Source organism: Dendropsophus ebraccatus, chromosome 3 (genome assembly GCF_027789765.1).
Source record: "Dendropsophus ebraccatus isolate aDenEbr1 chromosome 3, aDenEbr1.pat, whole genome shotgun sequence".
Lineage (NCBI taxonomy): Eukaryota > Metazoa > Chordata > Amphibia > Anura > Hylidae > Dendropsophus > Dendropsophus ebraccatus.
Genome location: NC_091456.1, coordinates 99579527 through 99601789, shown reverse-complemented (window position 1 = coordinate 99601789; position 22263 = coordinate 99579527). Strand labels below are relative to the sequence as shown.

Sequence of the window (22263 nt, the reverse complement as noted above, 5' to 3'; positions counted from 1 at the left end):
ATTGAGCATCGTTGCAACGCCACAGCCTACCTGAGTATTGTTGCTGACCATTTCCATCCCTTTGTGACCACAATGTACCCAACATCTGATGGCTAGTTTCAGCAGGATAATGCGCCATGTCATAAAGCTAGAATCATCTCAGACTGGTTTCTTGAACATGACAATGAGTTCACTGTACTCAAATGGCCTCCACAGTCACCAGATCTCAATCCAGTAGAGCATCTTTGGGATGTGGTGGAACGGGAGATTCGCATCATGGATGTGCAGCTGACAGATTTGCGGCAACTGTGTGATGCCATCATGTCAATATGGACCAAAATCTCTGAGGAATGCTTCCAGCACCTTGTTGTATCTATGCCACGAAGAATTGAGGCAGTTCTGAAGGCAAAAGGGGGTCCAACCCGTCACTAGCATGGTGTACCTAATAAAGTGGCCGGTGAGTGTATATCTCCCTATAGCACACGGGGTGCTGAAGATGAAGACACATCTTCGACACATTTCCGTGCTATTAGGAGTTTAATCTTTATAGTAGTCAGGTGTTTTGGTGCACTGGGGGCGGTACTGTCACCCTTAGTGCATAAATTGGGGCCAGCCCTGTCCACTGATGCTTATTAGAAGGGGCATGTCCCCAGTGCACCAAAACTCCTAATAGGCACAAAGATTAGACTCCTAATAGCACTGGAATGGCACTAGGGATAAAGGTAAGAAACTTACCATCATCCTCAGCGCCCCCTGCTCAGTAGGGAGATATCATCAGGTCCTGCTGATAGTTTCCCTTTAATAGCTGATTGCTTTTAATAGAACAGTATGATACCCCAGATCAGGCTGTTATGGTGAAATGCTAATCCTGTTTTTGTCACTCAACTCAAGTTACTGCACATAAACATATTTTTCATGTTTCATAATACTATTAAAGGGTTACTCCAAAGAGAAGAATTTCTTTAAAATAGATTGCTGCACAGAGCTACCAACTGGAAGTCTCACCATAAGATCCTGTTACACAGAGTGATTATTGGGTAAAACTTGCTATAATGACTGAAAAAGAGCGATTATCTCCTCCATGTAATAACACCTAGCGTTCAATTGACGAGCGATAAGTCATTTGGTTGTCTTTGAACATGTCTAAAAATCATTGTTGGTATTTAGAGATGAGCAAACTGGGTTCAGGTTCGAGTCCATCCGAACCTGAACGTTCGGCATTTGATTAGTGTCGGCTGCTGAACTTGGATAAAGCTCTAAGGTTGTCTGGAAAACATGGATACAGCGAATGACTATATCCATGTTTTCCACATAGCCTTAGGGCTTTATCCAGCCACCGCTAATCAAATGCCAAAAGTTCGGGTTTGGATGGACTCGAGCATGCTTGAGGTCGCTCATCTCTATTGGTAGTTCATCAATATTTTGGCTAATAAGTTGTCACTGTAATATAGCACAATTTTTGCCAAGACAGTGTCAAAATTGCAGCAAAAAATTTGTTATTTTAATGCGATTGCACAATTTCCAAAAAAATAGTGTAAAGATTGCAGCAAAAACACACCTTTAGGCTATGTTCACACTACTTATATGTCCGGCCGCATATTTTTCGCGGCCGGACATATACGTGTAAAACTCCGGCCGGGATTTATGCAAGTTGCGGCCGGCTACGTACGGTCCGCGAACTTACGCCCGTAATCTACGTACGCTTCCCGAGTGGCGTACATAGCGATCTGACAGTGGTCTTTTACTTGGATATCTTCGGCTAGCCCCGGACACCCCACAGAACCTTTTGGATCGGCAAATCAAAGTGTAAAAAGGAAGAAATCACCACTCCGTACGGGACTGCATGTTACGCTATGGGCGTAAGTTACAGCATTTCCATCCCGAAACAATGGTCTGGTTCATTTTTTACAGCGCCGCATACGATCCGGGTGAAAGTTCTTACGTAGTGTGAACTGTGCAGCCGTAGATCCTATACTTTCCATTGTACGCAAACTACGTAAATCTCCAGCCGCTTATTCACGGAGCGCGCTACGGCCGCAAACTTACGTAGTGTGAACATAGCCTCAACATGAAATACACACTATGTTTGAACACAGCCTTTTGAGCTGCAGTACTACACTCAATATGTGGACAGACATGGTACTGTTTTTGGAAGAAAGCAGCCACGTTTTTGTAATCCTGGATAACCCATTTAGGGCCCTGCTGTATGTATCAACACTGTGTTTATAAGTCTGACACACACTTCTTTACTTCTTGAATTTGTTCTGCCTAGGCAGAATAAGATGCCTTAGTATAACAACTTATAGTTATTGAATTTTTTGAGGAGTTTATGGTTCTGGTTCTTCTTGACTGATATCTACATTGTCTGTGACCTACATAGGATAGTGCTTTACAGATGCTGTGCCTTCAAATGTCTTCTTTTCTTCTCTTTACTTTCCTTTTTTAGTTTCTATAAGAAGAAGGCATTAATAACAGCAGCATATAAAACAAGTTTTGATTGTGGCATAAAGGTTGAACAGTATGGAAATAAGACCCTTTGAATTCTGACATAACTTACAGATCCCTGAACTGGGAGAATGAGCTAGAATTGCTTCTCTTAAGGAATGGCAAAGAAACCCAATTTCTCAATTGAAGATTACACAATAGTTCATTACCGGGTGCATTTTTGGATGTTCTCACGTAGAATCTTAGAGTGAGTTTAAAAAATAAGAAATGGTAATCTTTTGTAAAGCTGTCAGATCCCTAAAATTCAAAGATAGTGAACTTAGCTGAACCCGGAAGATATAAAGGTATTTGCTATACCAAGATAATTGGCTGGTCTTATATGGGCAAAACCTATATAAAACCAGGACTCCGTATCAATGGGTAATTAGACACAACAACATGTAGCACGGAAGTTGCTTTTCACTATAGGCAATGTAAAATGTCTAAGAATTCCGAATCTTCTCAATGTGAGCCTCAAGCAAGCTTCAAAGTTTAATAAAGAACTTTAATAAATGCAAGGCTAAAATTGTGGAAATTTCCTGTAATATAAAAAGGAAAAATCATTTAGGCCAGGCATTTTGGATGTCTTCATATCCTTTATAGCGCTAAGATCAAACAAAGGGATCCCCAGTATTAACTTAAAGTGAATCTGTCATCCCCCCGACCGCCCACTGAGCTGGTGGCAGAGCTGCATGTATATAATTAAAACCATTCAGAAGGTACATTTGTGGCCTGTGTCTGTGTCTTTTTTTTCATAAAAAAAAATCTTTATTTGTGCTGTGAATAGTGACAAAGAGGCAGGGTTTATTGTTCCTGGGCTTTACCATAGCTACGCCTCATTGTGCTTTATTCCTTCCTCTTTGAAAAATCAGCAATGTACACTGTTAACACCCAGGGAATTATAGGTTTGACCTCTCTGACCCTATTAACATAAAAAAATAAAAGTGTTTTTTATGAAACACAAGCAGCAAAGGTATGTTCCGAATGCTTCTATTGATTTCTGTGTATTGGTGCCACTAGCTTGGTAAATAGTCAGGGGGTGACAGTGTCACTTGAAGGGGTTACTTACTGATGTAGAGTGTGTCTCATGGACAGCTACAGTGTGTTATGCAGCTCTCCCCCCCCCCCCCCCTGCTCATCTCCCATCCTTGTCTGGGTCAGAACAAACTTCTAATTCATTGATGGCATCCTATTGAGATACATGTGACTACACTACTGTACATCACCCTGCCTCCTATGCACCTGTGATTGTTTCCTGCTATGGAGAATGCAGAGTGATGTGCAAGTCCCATTCCCTTTCATTCCACCACACACAAGGATGGAGAACCAAGTGTGAAAAAAGGTGAATGTTTTTGAGGGCTTATGTGACAGATTTGCTTGATTTGCAATTTCTTGCCTCATGCGAAGGTGTGGGAACCTTTTGTTGCCTGTCTGGTGGTATATCTGGCTTGTTGCTGAGAATATTACTGTTGTTTTGGCCATCTACTGTAGGTTTGTGTTCAACCAGACCTTATAAAAGTCAGGTAAACTATGATATTTTCTACTTGTGTTTCTTTGTTTTTTCTTTTTAAATCATACAGCTTTTGTCTTCTTGTTTTCTCTTGCAGCTCAGACTAGGTAAATTACAGTGCTAATGTCATTTGACTTTATGTCAAACAGAGGAAACAGATGAGGAAATAAATAGAAAGTATTCCTTAACTGCCTGTTAGATCTGTGAGAAAGTGAATCATTAAGGCACCAATTAAATGTTAGGGTTTGGAGTACCTGGGATTCAGGGAATCCTTCAAACAGACTTTGGTTGACCTGGGTGAGCTAGCGTCTGTTAGGTATGTAGTACTTTGGCTATCTCAATGAACAGAACCTAAAGGGAGGAATGTGCTGGTGACTTGTGAAAAGAAAGTGATCCAGTACAAGCTCAGAAGCCCCTATAACTAGTATGGGGTCCTGGTGGTCTAAGTCTTTTTGATTAAAGCAGTGATAGAGGTGTGTTTGATATTCATTGAGGACATCATATTTTTGTCATATAGATATCTTATCTATATATCATTGTGTACTGTACGGTCAAAGACATAGAGGGGGGATTCATCCGAATTGCAGCTTCACACACAATCCCTTCTCATGTACATAAACTCGCTATAAAAAGGGAAGTGTAGCTTTACAATTTGGGGTAAGAAGAGACAGTAAAGGGAGGAGATTTATAAAGCTTTTTTACAGTAAAAATCTTCTGAAGGTGTCTTGTATCCTGGCACAAAGATTAGTCCAAGTTGCAAGGTGTGGGTGCTCAATGGATTGGGCTTGGTTTTTCTAGCACAAAACCTTTGTTAGATTGAAATCTAAGGAATTAGGAGGCTATATCAATAGTCTTTGTTCGAGTGCAGGAAAGTGCACATGAACCTGCTATGTCCCTGTACCTCCTTTTCCCCCTTATTCCCGTTTGTTTTCAAGAAATTCCCAGTTTTCAAGAAGTCCCAGTGCACCACCCAGCGACATTCCGAAAGGCCAAGGTTAGGGCGAAATATCCATCAGTCGGATCTCCATTTATGTCCTAATGTTTATGTTCTATGCTTGGCCACCACAAGCTTTGTGTTTCCACTAATGCTATATTAGAAATATTAGCTGTTATTTCTAATCTTTGCACTAAATAAACATTGAATTGCAATCCAGTACAGCACAAGTGTGCTGCGAACTTCATTACTTTACATTTCAACATGTAAAGAGAGTTTTAGGGGGCCAGTGCTGCCACTAGAAGAGGTGCAGAGGGGGGCCAGTGCTGCCACTGGAGAGGTGCCGAGGGGGCCAGTGCTGCCACAGGAAGGGGGGCCAAGGGGGGCCAGTGCTGCCACTGGAAGGGCTGCCGAGGGGGGCCAGTGCTGCCACTGGAAGGGGTGCCGAGATGGGCCTGTGCTGCCACTGGAAGGGGTGCCGAGGGGGGCCTGTGCTGTCACTGGAAGGGTGGAAGGGGTGCCAAGGGGGCTAGTGCTGCCACTGGAAGGGGTGCCGAGGGGGGCCAGTGCTGCCACAGGAAGAGGTGCAGAGGGGGCCAGTGCTGCCACTGGAAGGGGTGCCGAGGGGGGCTAGTGCTGCCACAGGAAGGGGTGCTTAGGGGGGCCAGTGCTGAAAACTAAATGCTTACTGCTAATTTTCTCCTCAGAGTTTAGATGGTTGTTAGAGGTCCCAGCAGGTCTCTTTGTGATCTGCTTACTTACATGGAGTCCTTTTAACAAGTAGGGATTGTCCAAACCTGAAAACTTTTCTAGGCATTAGCATACATAGGGGACAGTGGTGTGTAGGTTAGTGGAGTAATTGGTGCTGTAACTGGTTACCAATAGAGATGAGCAAACCTCGAGCATGCTCAAGTCCATCCGAACCCGATCGTTCGGCATCTGATTAGCGGTGGCTGCTGAAATTGGATAAAGCTTTAAGTTGTCTGGAAAACATGGATACAGCCAATGACTATATCCATGTTTTCCACATAGCCTTAGGGCTTTATCCAACTTCAGCAGCCACCGCTAATTAAATGCCGAACGATTGGGTTCGGATGGACTCGAGCATGCTCTAGGTTCGCTCATCTCTAGTTACCAATAGTAAAAAACAATATTCTATCTTGATAAATATTTACTATGTGTTTTTTTTTAATGTGTCTTGATAGATAAAAGTAGAACAGCCTCGTGTTTGTAGTGAAGCTGAATGTAGCTATAGGGTGAGTCTGTATCTACCATAAAGACATCTTTAGGCACTTGCCTAGAGTGGCATGAACATGGTTTATTGACTTTCATTTTATGCTTATGTTTATACATTAATTAAGAATTTAAATGGTGTTTACTCTGGTATTTATTCTAAAAGATAAATATGTGGAGGAGGAAGAAGAATAAGGTATAACCGCAGGTCCAATTTTATTTAAACACCTACATGCCGATCTTCCAATTTCCAGCTTACTTCCTAAAGAGGATTAGTTTGGAAATTGAGACTTGAGTGGCCAGAGTTATTTATTAATAAAAAGAGACCATAAACATTGTATCAGATACAGTATAAATGATTTAGGATGGTTTAAAGGGGCACACTAACATTACCTATATATTTCTGTCCTTGTATAGAACATAGATCCTATTCTTACCTAACCATGCTTCTTATGGGTCTTCCTGTAGCTCTTCAGGTTCCCTACTGCATGCTCCCAACACCACTTCCAAGACGGCAGAGACAGCCTGCTTAGTCAATTATTGACTGAAGCAGGATAGCACTGATTTACTAATTATTTTTGCAATGTACACCAGGTATTATCATAATCTCCGGTGTCAGGAACATATGAAACTAACATTTCTTCCTTTTTTGTGGAATAAGTGGAAGACCAAGAGGCCACATTTAACCAGGATAGCATTGATAACCAGAAGATACTTTCTGGTGCACACTTTTTTGTCATGACAGTATGGTAGTATTGGTCATTAGTCATGAAATCATCAGTAACATGCTATACCAGTTAAGCTACAAAAACTGATGTGAATTCAGGAGTAAGTTTGTTGAAAGTATGTGGTACTTTTTGTATTTAGCTGTGAAAAAATTTAATTCTCTTTGAAGAAACCTGTCACATTGAAAAAATACTCCTAAATCTTCAGACATCATAGTATAGGGCAGGAGGAGCCAAGCAGATTCCTGGCATAGTAGTCAAGTAGGCAGTCCTATTACTACCTTACCTACCTACCTACCACCTTCTTGACTACTTGTCCTTTAATGTGCAGAGATATACATAAATAAAGGATTAGTTGTCTTGGAGACTCCCCACCCCCCCACCCCCAAAACTATAGATCATTTTGCTCAGCTCCTCCTGCTGTATATCACAATGCCTGAAGATTGGATTGCATTTTTAATATGATGGGTTCCCTAAGTGGTATAACTCCTTCTTCAGTCTCCTGCTTAAGAATACCTGACTTTATATTCTCTTATGTGCCTATCCATAAATACCATTGTATTTTCTCTTATGTTCTCCATTCTGGCTCTCTATTCAGGAGTGTAGCTCAGAATCTAGATTTTTCTATATTTTTGCTTTATCCCTTGAGCAATTTTATTTCAGGAGCTTCCCCAGGGTATTAATCCTGTCACAGCAGCACTGGGCCATGTATTGACGACATCCGTTGTCATGTCGTGTCCCTGCATTTTATTATCCTTTTCTAGATTTACACAGTTTAACCCTTCAGCCTTCATAATCCTTTCCATTTTGAACAAGTGGATTTATTACATAATAAGAAGACAACTTTCAGCTACGCTAAAAACATGACACTGTGGTGAGGGAAATTTTTGGATGTAAGGGTAGTTGTGGGTAGAAAGCAACAAAGAGAGGCATATAGAAATTACTGTTACACTGTAAATAATAGTATTGTAACACTGGAGGGTACTTTGAGGGTAAGGCTGGGCTCACACTGCGTTTTTGCAATCTGTTTATTTCATCTGTTTAAAAAAAATGCATTTGTGTGCATCCGTTTTTTTTTATAATGAAAGTCAATGGAAAAAAAGATCAAAACAGATGCACACAAATGCATCAATTTTTTCATCCATTTTTCATCCGCTTTTTACATAAAATGGATGAAAAAATGGATTGAAAAAATGCAGAGTGAACCCACCCTAAAGGACATAAAAACTATTAAAGCATTTGCTACATTTTAATATACTGCTTTACCTATTTCCACATTTCGAAGAGGATATGTCTGCTGAAAATGTCACCGTATGAAAGGGTGACATATTACAACTCTAGGGCTGCACTCCAAGTAGCCAAAACAGCACAACATTTTGTACTGTATCATACAGCAGACACATAGTTATCCAGTTATCCAGTGTATTCATGAAGGGAATTCTCCCCCCTCCTTCTCCTGCCCCCTCTCTGTGATGACTGACAGGGTGCTGTGAATACCTGCATACATAGCAGCTTGTCACTTACTATCCGGAGGGGTGGGGAGAAGTGGCTGGAGCACTCTTTCCATAAATACAGTGGCCTCATAACGCTGATATATATATTTTAGTGCTTCTATTGGCTACTAGGATTACATACCTCTAGCTGTAATATTCTGTGCTTACATAGGCCAGCACATTCAGCTGATCTGCCTTAGGGCATGTGCACACTGGCATAATTCACACCCATGTGCACCGATCCACCTGGTGCTCTCTGAGCTTCAGGTGGCACAGTGAAACCAATTCCTGAAACTCTTGTTTATTTCAATTGGAGCTTCAGTGCATAACCATGTGGAGAAGAAGTTACCTTTTGTGTGGCGGTCTCCCAGTGAAGTCCATGGAAGTGGGGTTTTCAAAGATGACGTTTTCAAAGATGTGGTTTTTGACACAGACGCCACATGTGGTTATAAGCTGTGTGGACATGCCTTTAAGGTGGCCATAGATGAACAAGTTTGCTGATCCAGTTGCAATTTACTAAAAGTCATAACCTTTACATCTATAATGTGAGTGCAGTTTTAAGACACCGATGAAGCCTGAAAATGATACAATGTGTGTGGAAGCCTCCTAGAAAATGGTGGAAAGAGTGGTCTGGCAGCTGCTTATTTCCATCCCCTTACTAAGAAAAGCATCCTTGGGTGTGCACTCAGGAGGAACAGCTGTTGGCCGAATGAGCATTAGGCCGACAGCTGTCTCGTGTGTATGGTCAGCTCAAAGGAACCACTTATGACATTTCTCTCCAATTCACAAGATGGCTAATAAATAATAAGAACAATAGTGGTCAGACTGCTGATCCTTGAATGGATTTGCGTCATTTATCCTCCACTACTGTGCCTTTCAGAGTTCAGCATTAAGGAGGATAAGGAAGCTTGGGACCCCTGTTCTAGTGATAAGTAGGGGTCTCTTTGGTGGAAAATGGTAAATCAGACATTTGTCACCAATCCTGTGTAGGTTATGTGGAAAAGTCATACTGACACATCCTTCCTCTTTGTACAGTTCTCTGCACCATCCACATGCTTAAATGCTGCACATTCAATATATACATGTATAAAGTGTGTCTGTGTCTTCTTTCTGCTCAGTGGACAGTGGCACCTAGGTGAAGCTTCATGACAGTTGGGTACTCTCCTCAGACATTAGGCCGAACTGCCATGAAGCCCCGCCTAGTTAACACATTAAATGACACAAGAGTGGGGGGGCAGTATTGCTTTAAAGAGTTTGTCCAACATTTTTAATAATTTGTAATCTGTTCCTTTCCCTTAGTTGTTTTCTGTAACCTTTTCCTGCCTCTATGTCCCTGGGCATCCTCCTCTGTTGCTGCTTTTTGGAATTGTGTTTGTTAACATAAAGAACTTCCAGGTCACAGGGTCAGCGCGGACATCACAGCTCTGCAAGCCTATAGCTCCACCCACTCCTCTCTGAATCTAGCTCCACCCACTCTACCCATAGGCGGGGAAATGTCTTCCCACAAATGTCTTTTGAGTAGCATGGTGGCTCAGTGTCTGACAATTACTTATATTAATAAATAAACTATTTATTTATTTTTTTAAATGTCTGTTGTAGGACTACAACCCCAGCACACATGTACATGTTAGGAGTTTTAGTCCTGGATTACACATACACTACAGGTGGGTGGGATTTCTATGAGCCAGCATTCTGCTGCAGGTTTACCTCAGCAAGAAACAGATAGAATGGTGACTGACATGAGGTGAGGTAGCATCTCTCCTCTCTATATTACAGATAGCAGCAGCACTGCCAATATAGGGGAGATTTAGCAAAGCCTGTGCAGAGGAACAGTGGAGCAGTTGCCCATAGCAACCAATCAGATTGCTTTTTTTACATTTTTAAAACGGCCTCTAAGATGAAAACAAAGACTGGTTGCTATGGGCTACTGTTTCCCTGTTCCTCTGCACAAGTTTTGATAAATCACCTACATAGTTCCTTTATTTATATAGCTCCAACCTATTCTGCAGTGCTGTACAGGATTGTAGTCACTAATTCTGGTCACTGTCCCCAATGGAGCTCACAGTGTTCTGGAGAGTGTGATAAAATACATGCAAACATGGGGGGACATACATGCCGCTGTTATCCCAGGACCCCAACACTACAAAGCAACATGGCTAACCTCTGTGCCACCCACAACATGGCTAACTTCTGTGCCCCCCACATCATAGCTATTAGCTCCTGGTCTCCTTCCTTTATGCCATGCTGCCCTTACGTATGCATAACGCCACCCACCTGATGACTGGGGTCATGTGACTAAGCCTAAGAACACAATAAGCACTCTAAATAAAAAATAAAAGTGTATGTGGAATATACAACACCCACAGACATCAATGCAATTGTAGTTTATTGAAAAATCCTGGACGACCCCTTTAAGGCAGAGCCATGTGCATAGAAGCATATGGAGTCCCAATGACTCTTTATTACAGAGCACTCTGTATTCTGCTGTACTGGGAAGATATACTCCAACAACAGCAATGACATGTGAAATTGTGCGTTAAACCCACAGAAAAAAGTCTTGTTTAATCGGATGCAATCAGACAGAACCCCTGTACGTCTCCATATTGGAAGTATACAGAGATATTGTGGGGCCACACTGAATGAGCACTGTATTATGGCTTTATATTATATTATCATATTATTGTGGTTGCAGTTAGCTTAGGTGTGTTAGGAATTAGTATTATTGTATTATACTTATACCTCTTTTCCCAAAATGTTTTTGCCTCTTTTTTTCTGTGGCTATAGTAGCTTGTGGTTTTCTGTGGCCATAGTAGCTGTGGTTTTTGTGGCCATAATAGCTGTGGTTTTCTGTGGCTATAGTAGCTGTGGTTTTTGTGATCATAGTAGCTGTGGTTTTTTTGTGGCCATAGTAGCTGTGGTTTTCTGTGGCCATAGTAGCTGTGGTTTTCTGTGGCCATAATAGCTGTGGTTTTCTGTGGCCATAGTAGCTGTGGTTTTCTGTGGCTATAGTAGCTATACAGAGATACAGAGATATACAGAGATATTGTGGGGCCACACTGAATGAGCACTGTATTATGGCTTTATATTATATTATCATATTATTGTGGTTGCAGTTAGCTTAGGTGTGTTAGGAATTAGTATTATTGTATTATACTTATACCTCTCTTCCCCAAAATGTTTTTTGCTCTTTTTTTCTGTGGCTATAGTAGCTGTGGTTTTCTGTGGCCATAGTAGCTGTGGTTTTCTGTGGCCATAATAGCTGTGGTTTTCTGTGGCCATAGTAGCTATGGTTTTCTGTGGCCATAGTAGCTGTGGTTTTCCGCAGCCATAGTAGCTGTGGTTTTCTGTGGCCATAATAGCTGTGGTTTTCTGTGGCCATAGTAGCTGTGGTTTTCTGTGGCTATAGTAGCTGTGTTTTTTGTGGCCATAGTAGCTGTGGTTTTCTGTGGCCATAGTAGCTGTGGTTTTCTGTGGCCATAGTAGCTGTGGTTTTCTGTGGCTATAGTAGCTGTGGTTTTGTGGCCATAGTAGCTGTGGTTTTCTGTGGCCATAGTAGCCAATGAAATATTGAAGCCAGGGTTGCAGAGAAATATGGCAGGGTACCCATGTTAATTTGTTCAGCCTGTCTACAGCCATGGGTACCTTTTGCCTCTTTTGTTATGTATGTCACTGTATTCTTTCTTGTTTGTAGCTGCTCTTCACCCCATTTCCCTCCTTGTATGTGAGCCTACATCATCTGGCTTAGATTGTTATTTCTCCTTTTTATCTTTATCCACCTCTGCTGGATTTAGTTCGCTTTTTCCTGTCTGTTTGTGGCTTTGTACATTCGCATTTTCAGGCAGCCTCTGTTCTACTCCTTCTGTATCTTGAATCCCCCCCCCCCCCCCCCTTCCCTTTCTTTCTACCCAATCTCTCCTTTTATCAACCCCTCCTCTCAGGTCCCCAGCTGGCTTATGGCTGTAAGGGAAATCCCCCTTGTGTTCATACCTCCAAAGTGATGCCTCGCAGATAGAAAGCCCCTACCCCACTCTGCCTCACGCATGGAAGGGGTTAATCAGATGTTCTGAGTGAGGGAGGAAGGGGGAGGGAGGGTGTTTTTCCTTTTTTTTTCTCTCCCAATTTTTTCGTTTAATTGTTTTGTTTTTTGTTACCTGGAGGAGATGGTATTTCAGGCGTTTCCATGGAAACATATCCTTCCCATGTAATGAAGATGCTTGCGATAAAGACAGAAAAATCCCTTATCCCGCCCCTGCCCCCATCCTCCAAATACACAGCTTTTAAGGGGGGTATCACACAGAGACCTTGCATTTTGAGGGGGTGGCAAAAAAGCAGCCTGTCAAAAATTAGAGCCATTTTTTTTTTTTGCATTTTACTAATACATGCAAGCGAAGGAATTTCAGCCGGCATTGGGAAAGGGTCTCCTATTGATATTTCATCTTTTCTTTTGCCTAGGGGCAGGACAAGGAACATGATTTAACTATCTGCTCTCTTATACAGAATGGGTACTATTAATATGAGTTTTGTATGCAATGTATATTAAAGTAATAATATACAACTATCTTTGTCAAAAGGAGAAACATGGTTATGGTAAAGCAGTCAAAACGTATTTATTATTATTATTATTATTATTAGTAGTAGTAGTAGTAGTAGTAGTTTATGTATTTATTTTGTACCATTGGTACAACAGAATAAAATCATGCCCGGTCTTCCTTCAGTATATAGGTGTCGCAGAGAATTACCTCATGGTTGTATGTGAACAAACACATATTACCGTGTACATGAAATAATAAATGTCTCCCTGTCATTCCATCCTCAGGCTGTGCCTTCCTTACATACTGTGCCAGAGACTCAGCCATAAAAGCACAAACGGCCCTGCACGAGCAGAAGACTCTTCCTGGGGTGAGTGGAAATTACTGATGATGGTTTGAGGTTTAGGGTTAGGGGCAAGTTCAGTAACAAAATTCAGCAAAAAAAAAAAAAAAAAGGGTTTAAATGAGATCTAAGTGCATGGGAGCCTCCTGTATGATTTACATAATGGTGGTGTGTGGCTGTAGGAATCTATACAATGATGGGCTATCAATCAAAGGTTTCATGTGAACAGAACATTTTATAAACATTAAGGTGTTCAGCCGAGCATGTCATAAGAAGAAACTGATATATGCTGGGATCTGCACAGAGAGGTTGCAGTTTCAGGGGAAAATATGCAGTATAAGCACATTGCACATTTTTTATTTTATTTTTTATTTTTTTTGTAGAAATGGGCGTTCACCATTGGGATTGGTGAGGAATATTTTAAGAAATGGATATAAATAGTGTTCTGTATTGAATTTGATAAAAACATTGATGTGGATACCATATCTGTTTATTTATAAGGGCACAAAAAATCTCATAAATCAACACTGAATCTGGTTGATTTAATTTAGATACTGAGTAAGCTATGGTTCTTCTTTCCCTCTAGGCATATCATAACCTTGATGTGGTTGTGTAGGTAATATAAGTATTAAGACCGGCAGAAAAATGAAGAGTAAAAGAGAGTGCATATATCACTTTTGCATATGCCAATATACATTACTAAATCACTAATTATGGCCCTATTCCACGGGTCGTTTTAGAGGAGCAAACGAGCGCTATTAGCGCTGGTTTGCTCCTCGTTCGCCGCTCGCTGCCGCCGCTATTCAACGCGGCGGCAGCGAGCGGGTGAGTGCGGGAGGGGCGGCGGGGAGCTGCGGGGGGGCTGCCCTGGGGATCGCTGATCGTCCGGGCAGCCCATAGGATATAGCAGCATCTGCTGCCGACGCTCCTATTCAACGGAGCGACGGCAGCAGATCGCTGCTATATCAGTCGCTTGTTTTTCAACATGTTGAAAAACAAGCGACTGCAACGATCAGCCGACATGAACGATGTCGGCTGATCGTTGCACTCTATTCCACGGAACGATTATAGTCCGTAGCGGTCGATATCGTCCGAAAACGAACGATAATCGGGCCTTAAGCCATAGGCATGAGTGCCATGAGGCATGATTGTCACCCCGCTGCGAGTATGTAAAAGGCCGCCCCCTTAATCCCCCGCAGCCTGGTACATACATTACCGGTCTGTGCTCCGGCTTGCTTTGGGGGTTCCCTGCGTCTGGACATCCCACTCATCTTATCAGTGGCTGCAGCGGCGCAGTGCACTGATTGGCTGAGCGGGACATTCAGACGCCAGGAACTACCGAAGCAAGACGGAGCCAGACCGGTAATGTATGTACCAGGCTGTGGGGGATTAAGGTGGCGGACTTTTACATACTCGTAGCGGGATGACAATTCAGCTGCAAGTAATTTAATTGAAAATGACAATGAAGAGATCAGCAGCAGATTTCTGTGAATTTTTCTGCGAATTTGCACCAGAAAAATCTAAAGCAGGAAACAAAACTTTGAAATCGCTGTTAGCGATGTTATGAAGGGTCTGTTAGGGAGTATTATCTATATGTCACAGCTCAACCAGCTGTGTTTGCAGCAAAAGTCATAGACCTAGATGAAAAAAAGTAGGGATGGTCTGAACCGAGTTCGGTTCGGATTCGTACGAACCCAAACCCTCTGTAATGATTCCCGCTGTCTGCCCGGATACAGCGGGAGGACCGCCTGGAAAACTGGGATACAGCCATAGCCATAGGCTGTATCCCAGTTTTCCAGGCGGTCCTCCCGCTGTATCCACCCGGTCCACGGAGCGGGCAGACAGCGGGAATCTGATGCCGAGCGTTCAGGTTCATACGAACCAGAACCTCGGCAGGTTCGGACCATCCCTAAAAAAAAAAAGACATTAAAATCAGACAATACTATAATCACAACCAATGTGTGGTTGACAGTAGCCAGTTCCTAAAGTGAATCTGTCAGCTGTAATTCACATTCCAAACTGCTGATACTGTTCAATAACTGCTAGGTCAAGGAGATATATGGTACCTTTTTTATATATTCATCTGTGCTTCCAGAATGTAGAGATTTGCTCTTCTCCTCCTGTGCAAGGTGTCAAAGAGACTTTCCTAAGGCCGCAAAGTGCTGAGGGCTGTAATCCTTCCACTTCCCATCCCTGACCCTGCTTGAGGCCCGGCTTCCAGCTGACTGACAATCAATCAGAGAGAGAGAGCAAGGAGGCAGTCCACCTTACAGCAATTCAGGGGCTTAGGAAAATCTCTTTGAAACTTTACACCAGAAAATAAAAGCATTTTTCCACGTTCTGGAAGCAGTTGAGCATCTATTGTTAGGTTTCCACACAGATAACAGCTGATTGCTGGAGGTTCCATTTTGTCATCAGTTCTTTGTCAACGGATCTTTTTAACAAATTGGCACTGTCAAAAGTTAGAAAACTGTTTAAGAGGCACACAAGAAAAATGTCAGTTGCCATAATATGTATGATTTTATTTATTTTTGTGGTGGGAAGTATCAATACCTTGAATTTACTACACTAAAATTACTCTTAATTAATCTTACATTGATACATCTCTGGAAAAATTGGCAGCACTTCTATGCCTCTGTTCACACTGTAGGTTGCATAATGCATGTGGCTAAAGCCCAGACAAAAAACAAAAGTGCAAGAACAAACTACAGGTGCAAGGGCTTACCGTACATTTCCCCCCACTCAGCGTATACATGATAAAAACCTGCTCTGTAGATATTAAAAAATTAGGATCTTAGCAAACTATTTGATCGAACAGAGTGTACCATGTCACCACATTAAGGGGTCCTCAGAGACATGGTCCCTACTCTAGCATTCCCACACTAGCAATGACCTCTCGTGGGCTAACAATAGGCCTACAACTGGGCAGATAGGATCCAAATCTCTATTTATAGCGCCCACAGTACATGGGTGGAGTGCAAGCCAACAGGAGGTAGCCACACTCCCCACATACAACAGTAAAAAGCAAAAATTATCAGTACCTCTATGCCTCTGTTTACACTGCAGGTCAGCGCTCACTTGCACCTTGTTCCCCGCTTGCAGCCCGCACTAATATACGCAACGAAAGCGTGGAGGGGGGGGGGGGGGGGCGGAGAGCTGCGGGGGGCTCCCTGGATGATCTTTAGATTCTCTGGGGAGCCCATAGGGGATAGCGGCAGTCTACTACCGCCACTTCTGTTACACACAGCGATGGCAGCAGATCATTGCTATCCTTGTCTTTCGGACAATACTTTGTTCGTGTAATAGGGCCTTTACCTTACATATTCCCCCTCGGCGTACACACAATAAAAACCTGCTCTATAGATATATAAAAAATTAGCACCTTAGCAAACCATATAACCAAAACAATAGAAAGAAGGTCAGAATAAGTACACCAACAATATAGTCAAACAATTACAAAATCTTTATTGATTAAGTTATGACATACACGAGACAACATCTAAAAACAATAAAAACATATAACACTATACAATATCGTCTATGGTTATAGTACGGCCAAAGGGCCCTGGTGAGCCAATGCAACCATTCACCCCTTTATGCACCTTAAAAATAAATACCCTGAAACCTGTAATGCATAAACCAATATGAAAACATGAAAAGTGGTATCAATGCTTGACCCAGTGCAACTGCAAATAACACATGTAAACAGCAATACAAAAATGCATGCAATTAATACATTTTTGAATAAGTGTATGAACCAGACAGATGACTATGCAAAGGGTGAAGCAATAAAAAGCACCAATGAAGGAGAGTGCACAAAAGGAAAAAAATATTTCTAAATAGATGGTATTAGAAGTGGAGGAAAATCAGGGTCCACTGATCCCACGCGTTCCATCTAGTAATGTGAACTTTCTCAAGTGTACAGTAAAGCCAAGTTGCTTGTGTATTTATAATCACAAACATTCTAAACATCTGACCCACCTGTGTTGGGAAGAGATCACCATGGGTGGTACAAGCATGGCTGTGGCGTCCCCAGCTTGCAACTGTGCATGTCAAAACCCCAGTCAACCTCTATGTTATCCACGTGAGACCAGAGCGTCTCCTGATAGGTCACAGGTCCGAACAACTTTAGTGTTCAAAACAAAAGCATACAATACCATACTTAGATGCTGAATAGTATTGATCAGATACAAAATTCACAGTACATTCCAAAGTATGCAAGTATTTAAGCTATAGTGGACCCTGGTTTCCATCCACTCCTAATACCATCTATTTGGTGACATTTTTCCCTTTTGCACACTCCCCTTCATTGTGCCTTCTTATTGCTTCACCCTTTTCATAGTCATCTGTCTGGTACATACACTTATTCATACATTTACTCATTGCATGGATTTTTGTATTGCTCTTTACATGTATTATTTGCAGTTGCACTGGGTCAAACATTGATACCACTTTTCATGTTTTCATATTGGTTTATGCATTACAGGTTTCAGGGTATTTATTTTTAAGGTGCATAAAGGGGTAGATGGTTGCATTGGCTCACCAGGGCTCTTTGGCCGTACTATTACCATAGACTGTATTGTATAGTGTTATATGTTTTTAATTGCTTATAGATGTTGTCTTGTGTTTGTCATAAATTTATCAATAAAGATTTTATAATTGTTTGAACTATATTGCTGGTGTGCCGGTACTTATTCTGACCTTCTTTCTGTTGTTTTGGTTAGTTGTGTTTTTGGGTCAGGTTCTGAGCTAAAACTGCATAGATTACAGCGACAAAGGTCTATGGGAAGTTCCAGCTATTTTCACCACTTCATAGTGGCACATACTGTATTATTTCCTTCCCCTGTCCAGGGTGCTGAATTGTCACTTTACATTACATTACAAGTTTTTCTGTTTTGAACATCTCAATAGGTATTATTGTTATTATGACCTTTGCTCCACATGGCAATGCTTGGCTCATTCATGTGTCTCATAAAGAGCAATGTGTATTGACCTAGGCAGGATTACTATTGTCCCCCTTCAGTTCACTTGTGATGGCTAACCATCTCTGGAGTTAGCCATTCCTGTTCACAATATATGTGGAGGATCTGCTAATATATTCATTATTCTTTCCATTTATTCCAATTTCATGTCTCTGGTGTAAGGGGTTTTTGAAGAGGGTATGCTGTGTAATAAATCCTTCCCCAGTGCCTGGATGTGGCATCACTGAACAATGTACAGTACAGCTTTTCCAAATCAACAGTATTTTAACAATACCTGGGATTGACATTAGTAACGTGATTATTTTCCAATGCTCGAGTGCTCGACTTGAGTAACAAGCCCCATTGGAAACAGTGGAAGACTTGAGTTTTAAACCAAGTGCCCCCCCAAGTGACAGTCTGGCGGTAGGGTAAATCCTCTGCGGATCCCTGGCCTGTAGTTTCTATGAAAAGACGTACTCGCAGCCGGGGTTTCCACTTCGGGGGTTCCCGGCTGGACGTCCTGGTCAGCCAATCAGTGTGCTGCCCCGCTGCAGCCACTGATTGGCTGAATGGGATGTCTAGACAACGGGAGCCCCCGAAGCAAGACGGCAGGCTTAATGCTAATAATAAGATAATGTGAAAGAAACAGAAGGAATATGGTAAATTGTGACGCCTGGAGTAGTGGATCCACTGGACCGTCACTAGCGATGGCACTAACCTTACCAGAGAGCGGAGTCTAAGGGGCCGCTGGTTTTCACCAGAGCCCGCCGCAAGGCGGGATGGACTTGTTGCGGCAGGCGACCCCCAGGTCGCTACCCCTGGCTTGGTTGCTAGTGACGGCAGGCGAGGCGTGGCAGGAGCAGTAGGCAGGAGATAGTGCTGGCAGAGGTCTGTAGGCGTGATCGCAGGTGGCGGACAGGACTCAGGAACAATGGGAAGGCAGCGGGCAAGGACTAGGGACAGGGACTGCGGACAGGAACAAGGGACAAGGACTAAGGTCAGGAACAACAGGGAGCTGGGCCAAACGCTATGGGAAGCATGCAGAGGCTCCAACACCTGTAGTGGGGCAGGGCTGGAATTTATAAGAAGTGAATTAGTGCACCTTCCAATTAGGGGCGGACTGGCCCTTTAAATCTGAGACAGCCGGCGTGCGCGCGCCCTAGGAGGCGGGGACGCGCGCGCCGGCCGACACAGTGGGTGACAGGAGTGGGGCGAGGTAAGGCGCCCCCCGGGGCCGAACTAGTAGCAGCGCCGGGTCCCTGCACATGGACCCCGGCAGCTGCATGGAGAGGTCGCGGCGGCGGCCCTCTTTCTTGCCTGCAGATGGAGGCAAATCAGTGGCGAGGGGATGTGGATTTGCGGATGAAACCCTTTTGTAAGTTCTCCCGGATGTAAGAGGACATGGCCTCAGTCTCGGGTACTGAGAGAGGGTACACCCGACCTTGTGGAGGAGAAGTTCCAGGAAGGAGGTCTATGGGACAATCGTACGCCCGATGAGGTGGTAGAGAGTCCGCCTCCGTGGCAGAGAAGGCATCAGGCAAGTCTTGGTATTCCACCGGTAGGCAGGATAGAGGCTTGGCGGGGTTGGGTGACAACATAGAGTACTTGGGCTGAGGTGACCTCAGACACTGGTTGGAACAGTCCTGACCTCAACTTAGAATCTTCCCGGTTCTCCAGTCCAGCTTAGGGGCATGTAATCGCAGCCAAGGGAGTCCCAGGAGGATGGTGGAAGAAGAATGGGGCAGGACGTAGAAGGAGATCTTTTCCTGATGTGAAGTGCCCACCTGGAGGACTAGAGGTGCGGTCTGGTAGTGCACATGGTCGGTAAGAATCTCGCCCGTGACCGAGGAGATAGTCAGGGGTCTGGCTAGTTGGGTCACGGGTAGCCGCCATCTTTGGACCAATGTAGCTGCAATAAAACTGCCTGCTGACCCAGAATCGAGAAAGGCAGTAGTCTGGTGAGTTTGTCCTGAGGGTGTCTGGATGGAGACTGGCACAGACAACCTTGGAGAGGTGGCATTCACACTTAGGGAGACCTCTCTCACCGGACCTAGGTGCTGGCGTTTCCCGGACGCTTGAGGACGTTGGGGACATCTCAGCCGAAAGTGATCCGAACCACCGCAGTAGAGGCAGAGATTCAGCTCCAAACGACAAATTCTTTCATCAGGCGTCAGGTGAGCCCGTTCCACCTGCATAGGAATCTCAGGAGTCGACTGGGACACCGGAGCGTCAGGATTCTGGAAGACCGGCGCCAGCTGGTGATGGCGACGGGACAGGCTTAGTCGCCGTTCATGCCAGACCTCCTCCTCTCTCTCAGAAAAACGAGTATCGACCCTGGTGGCCAGTAGGATGAGTTCGTTCAGGGAGGTAGGTAGGTCTCGGACGGAAAGCACGTCTCTCACCCAACTGGACAGGCCCTTCTTGAAGGTGGCTATAAGAGCGGCCTCATTCCAGTCTAATTCTGCCGCCAGGGTGCGGAACTGGATGGCGTAGTCACCAACAGAGGAGCTCCCTTGAGAGAGGTTGAGGAGAGCAGTCTCAGCTGAAGAGGCACGAGCAGGTTCCTCAAAGACGGAGCGAAACTCAGCCAGGAAGGTTCGGAGATTGGCAGCAGCAGGGTCATCTCGGTCCCACAGCGGCGTGGCCCAAGCCAGAGCTCTACCCTCCAATAGGCTGATGATGAAAGCCACTTTAGAGCGCTCGGTGGAAAACTGACTACTTAAGAGTTCAATATGCATGGGGCATTGACTCAGGAATCCTCTGCACAACTTGGAGTCACCAGCGTATTTGCTTGGGAGAGCCAGTCGAAGTGTTGAAAAAGCAGCAGGAGGTGGTGTGCGCTGGGCTGTAGTATGCTGCTGTAAGGCGGCAGTGAGTTGCTGGATCTGCTGCGACTGTTGCTGGATTTGTAGAGCCTGTTGGGCGACCACTCGGGCTATGTCGCGGATATCAGGCACCTCGCCGGGATCCATGGTTGGAGCCTACTGTGACGCCTGGAGTAGTGGATCCACTGGACCGTCACTAGCGATGGCACTAACCTTACCAGGGAGCGGAGTCTAAGGGGCCGCTGGTTTTCACCAGAGCCCGCCCCAAGGCGGGATGGACTTGCTGCAGCAGGCGACCCCCAGGTCGCTACCCCTGGCTTGGTTGCTAGTGACGGCAGGCGAGGCGTGGCAGGAGCAGTAGGCAGGAGATAGTGCTGGCAGAGGTCTGTAGGCGTGATCGCAGGTGGCGGACAGGACTCAGGAACAATGGGAAGGCAGCGGGCAAGGACTAGGGACAGGGACTGCGGACAGGAACAAGGGACAAGGACTAAGGTCAGGAACAACAGGGAGCTGGGCCAAACGCTATGGGAAGCATGCAGAGGCTCCAACACCTGTAGTGGGGCAGGGCTTGAATTTATAAGAAGTGAATTAGTGCACCTTCCAATTAGGGGCGGACTGGTCCTTTAAATCCGAGACAGCCGGCGCGCGCGCCCTAGGAGGCGGGGACGTGCGCGCCGGCCGGCACAGCGGGTGGCAGGAGCGGGGCGAGGTAAGGCGCCCCTCGGGGCCGAACTAGTAGCAGCACCGGGTCCCTGCACATGGACCCCGGCAGCTGCATGGAGAGGTCGCGGCAGCCCGGAGCACGGGACGACGCCGCGGCCGTGACATAAATACTGTGTGCACAGTACTAGATATGATACTTTATGAATAATATGGGGTATATTTACTTTACACATGCTGTACTATACATAACAAGACAATTCTATACACTATGGGGGGAAATTTATCAAATATGGTGTAAAGTGAAACTGGCTCGGTTGTCCCTAGCAACCAATCAGATTCCACCTTTCATTTTCCAAAGAGTCTGTGAGGAATGAAAGGTGGAATCTGATTGGTTGCTAGGGGCAACTGAGCCAGTTTCACTTTACACCATGTTTGATAAATCACATCCATATATCTTAATTGAAACTGTGTAGCTTGTTTTTGAGGGAATGTTACATTTGTGTAGGACACTTCTACAACTATAGAGCCCCTCATTGCACATTACCGGCTTCCTGGATAAGCTCAGAGAGGTTGTTGCAGCGAGA

At 44.2% G+C, this 22263-nt stretch overlaps 1 protein-coding gene across 2 annotated transcripts in view; it reads left to right on the top strand.

The window, feature by feature from the left end:
* The window catches only part of CELF5 (CUGBP Elav-like family member 5), a 94126-nt gene that overhangs the window by 22876 nt on the left and 48987 nt on the right, over window positions 1-22263 (top strand). For both annotated transcript variants that reach the window (XM_069962356.1, XM_069962355.1), the window contains exon 2: window positions 13175-13257. In XM_069962356.1, coding sequence (XP_069818457.1) covers window positions 13175-13257 — 83 coding nt within the window. The remainder of the gene's footprint in view (window positions 1-13174; window positions 13258-22263) is intronic.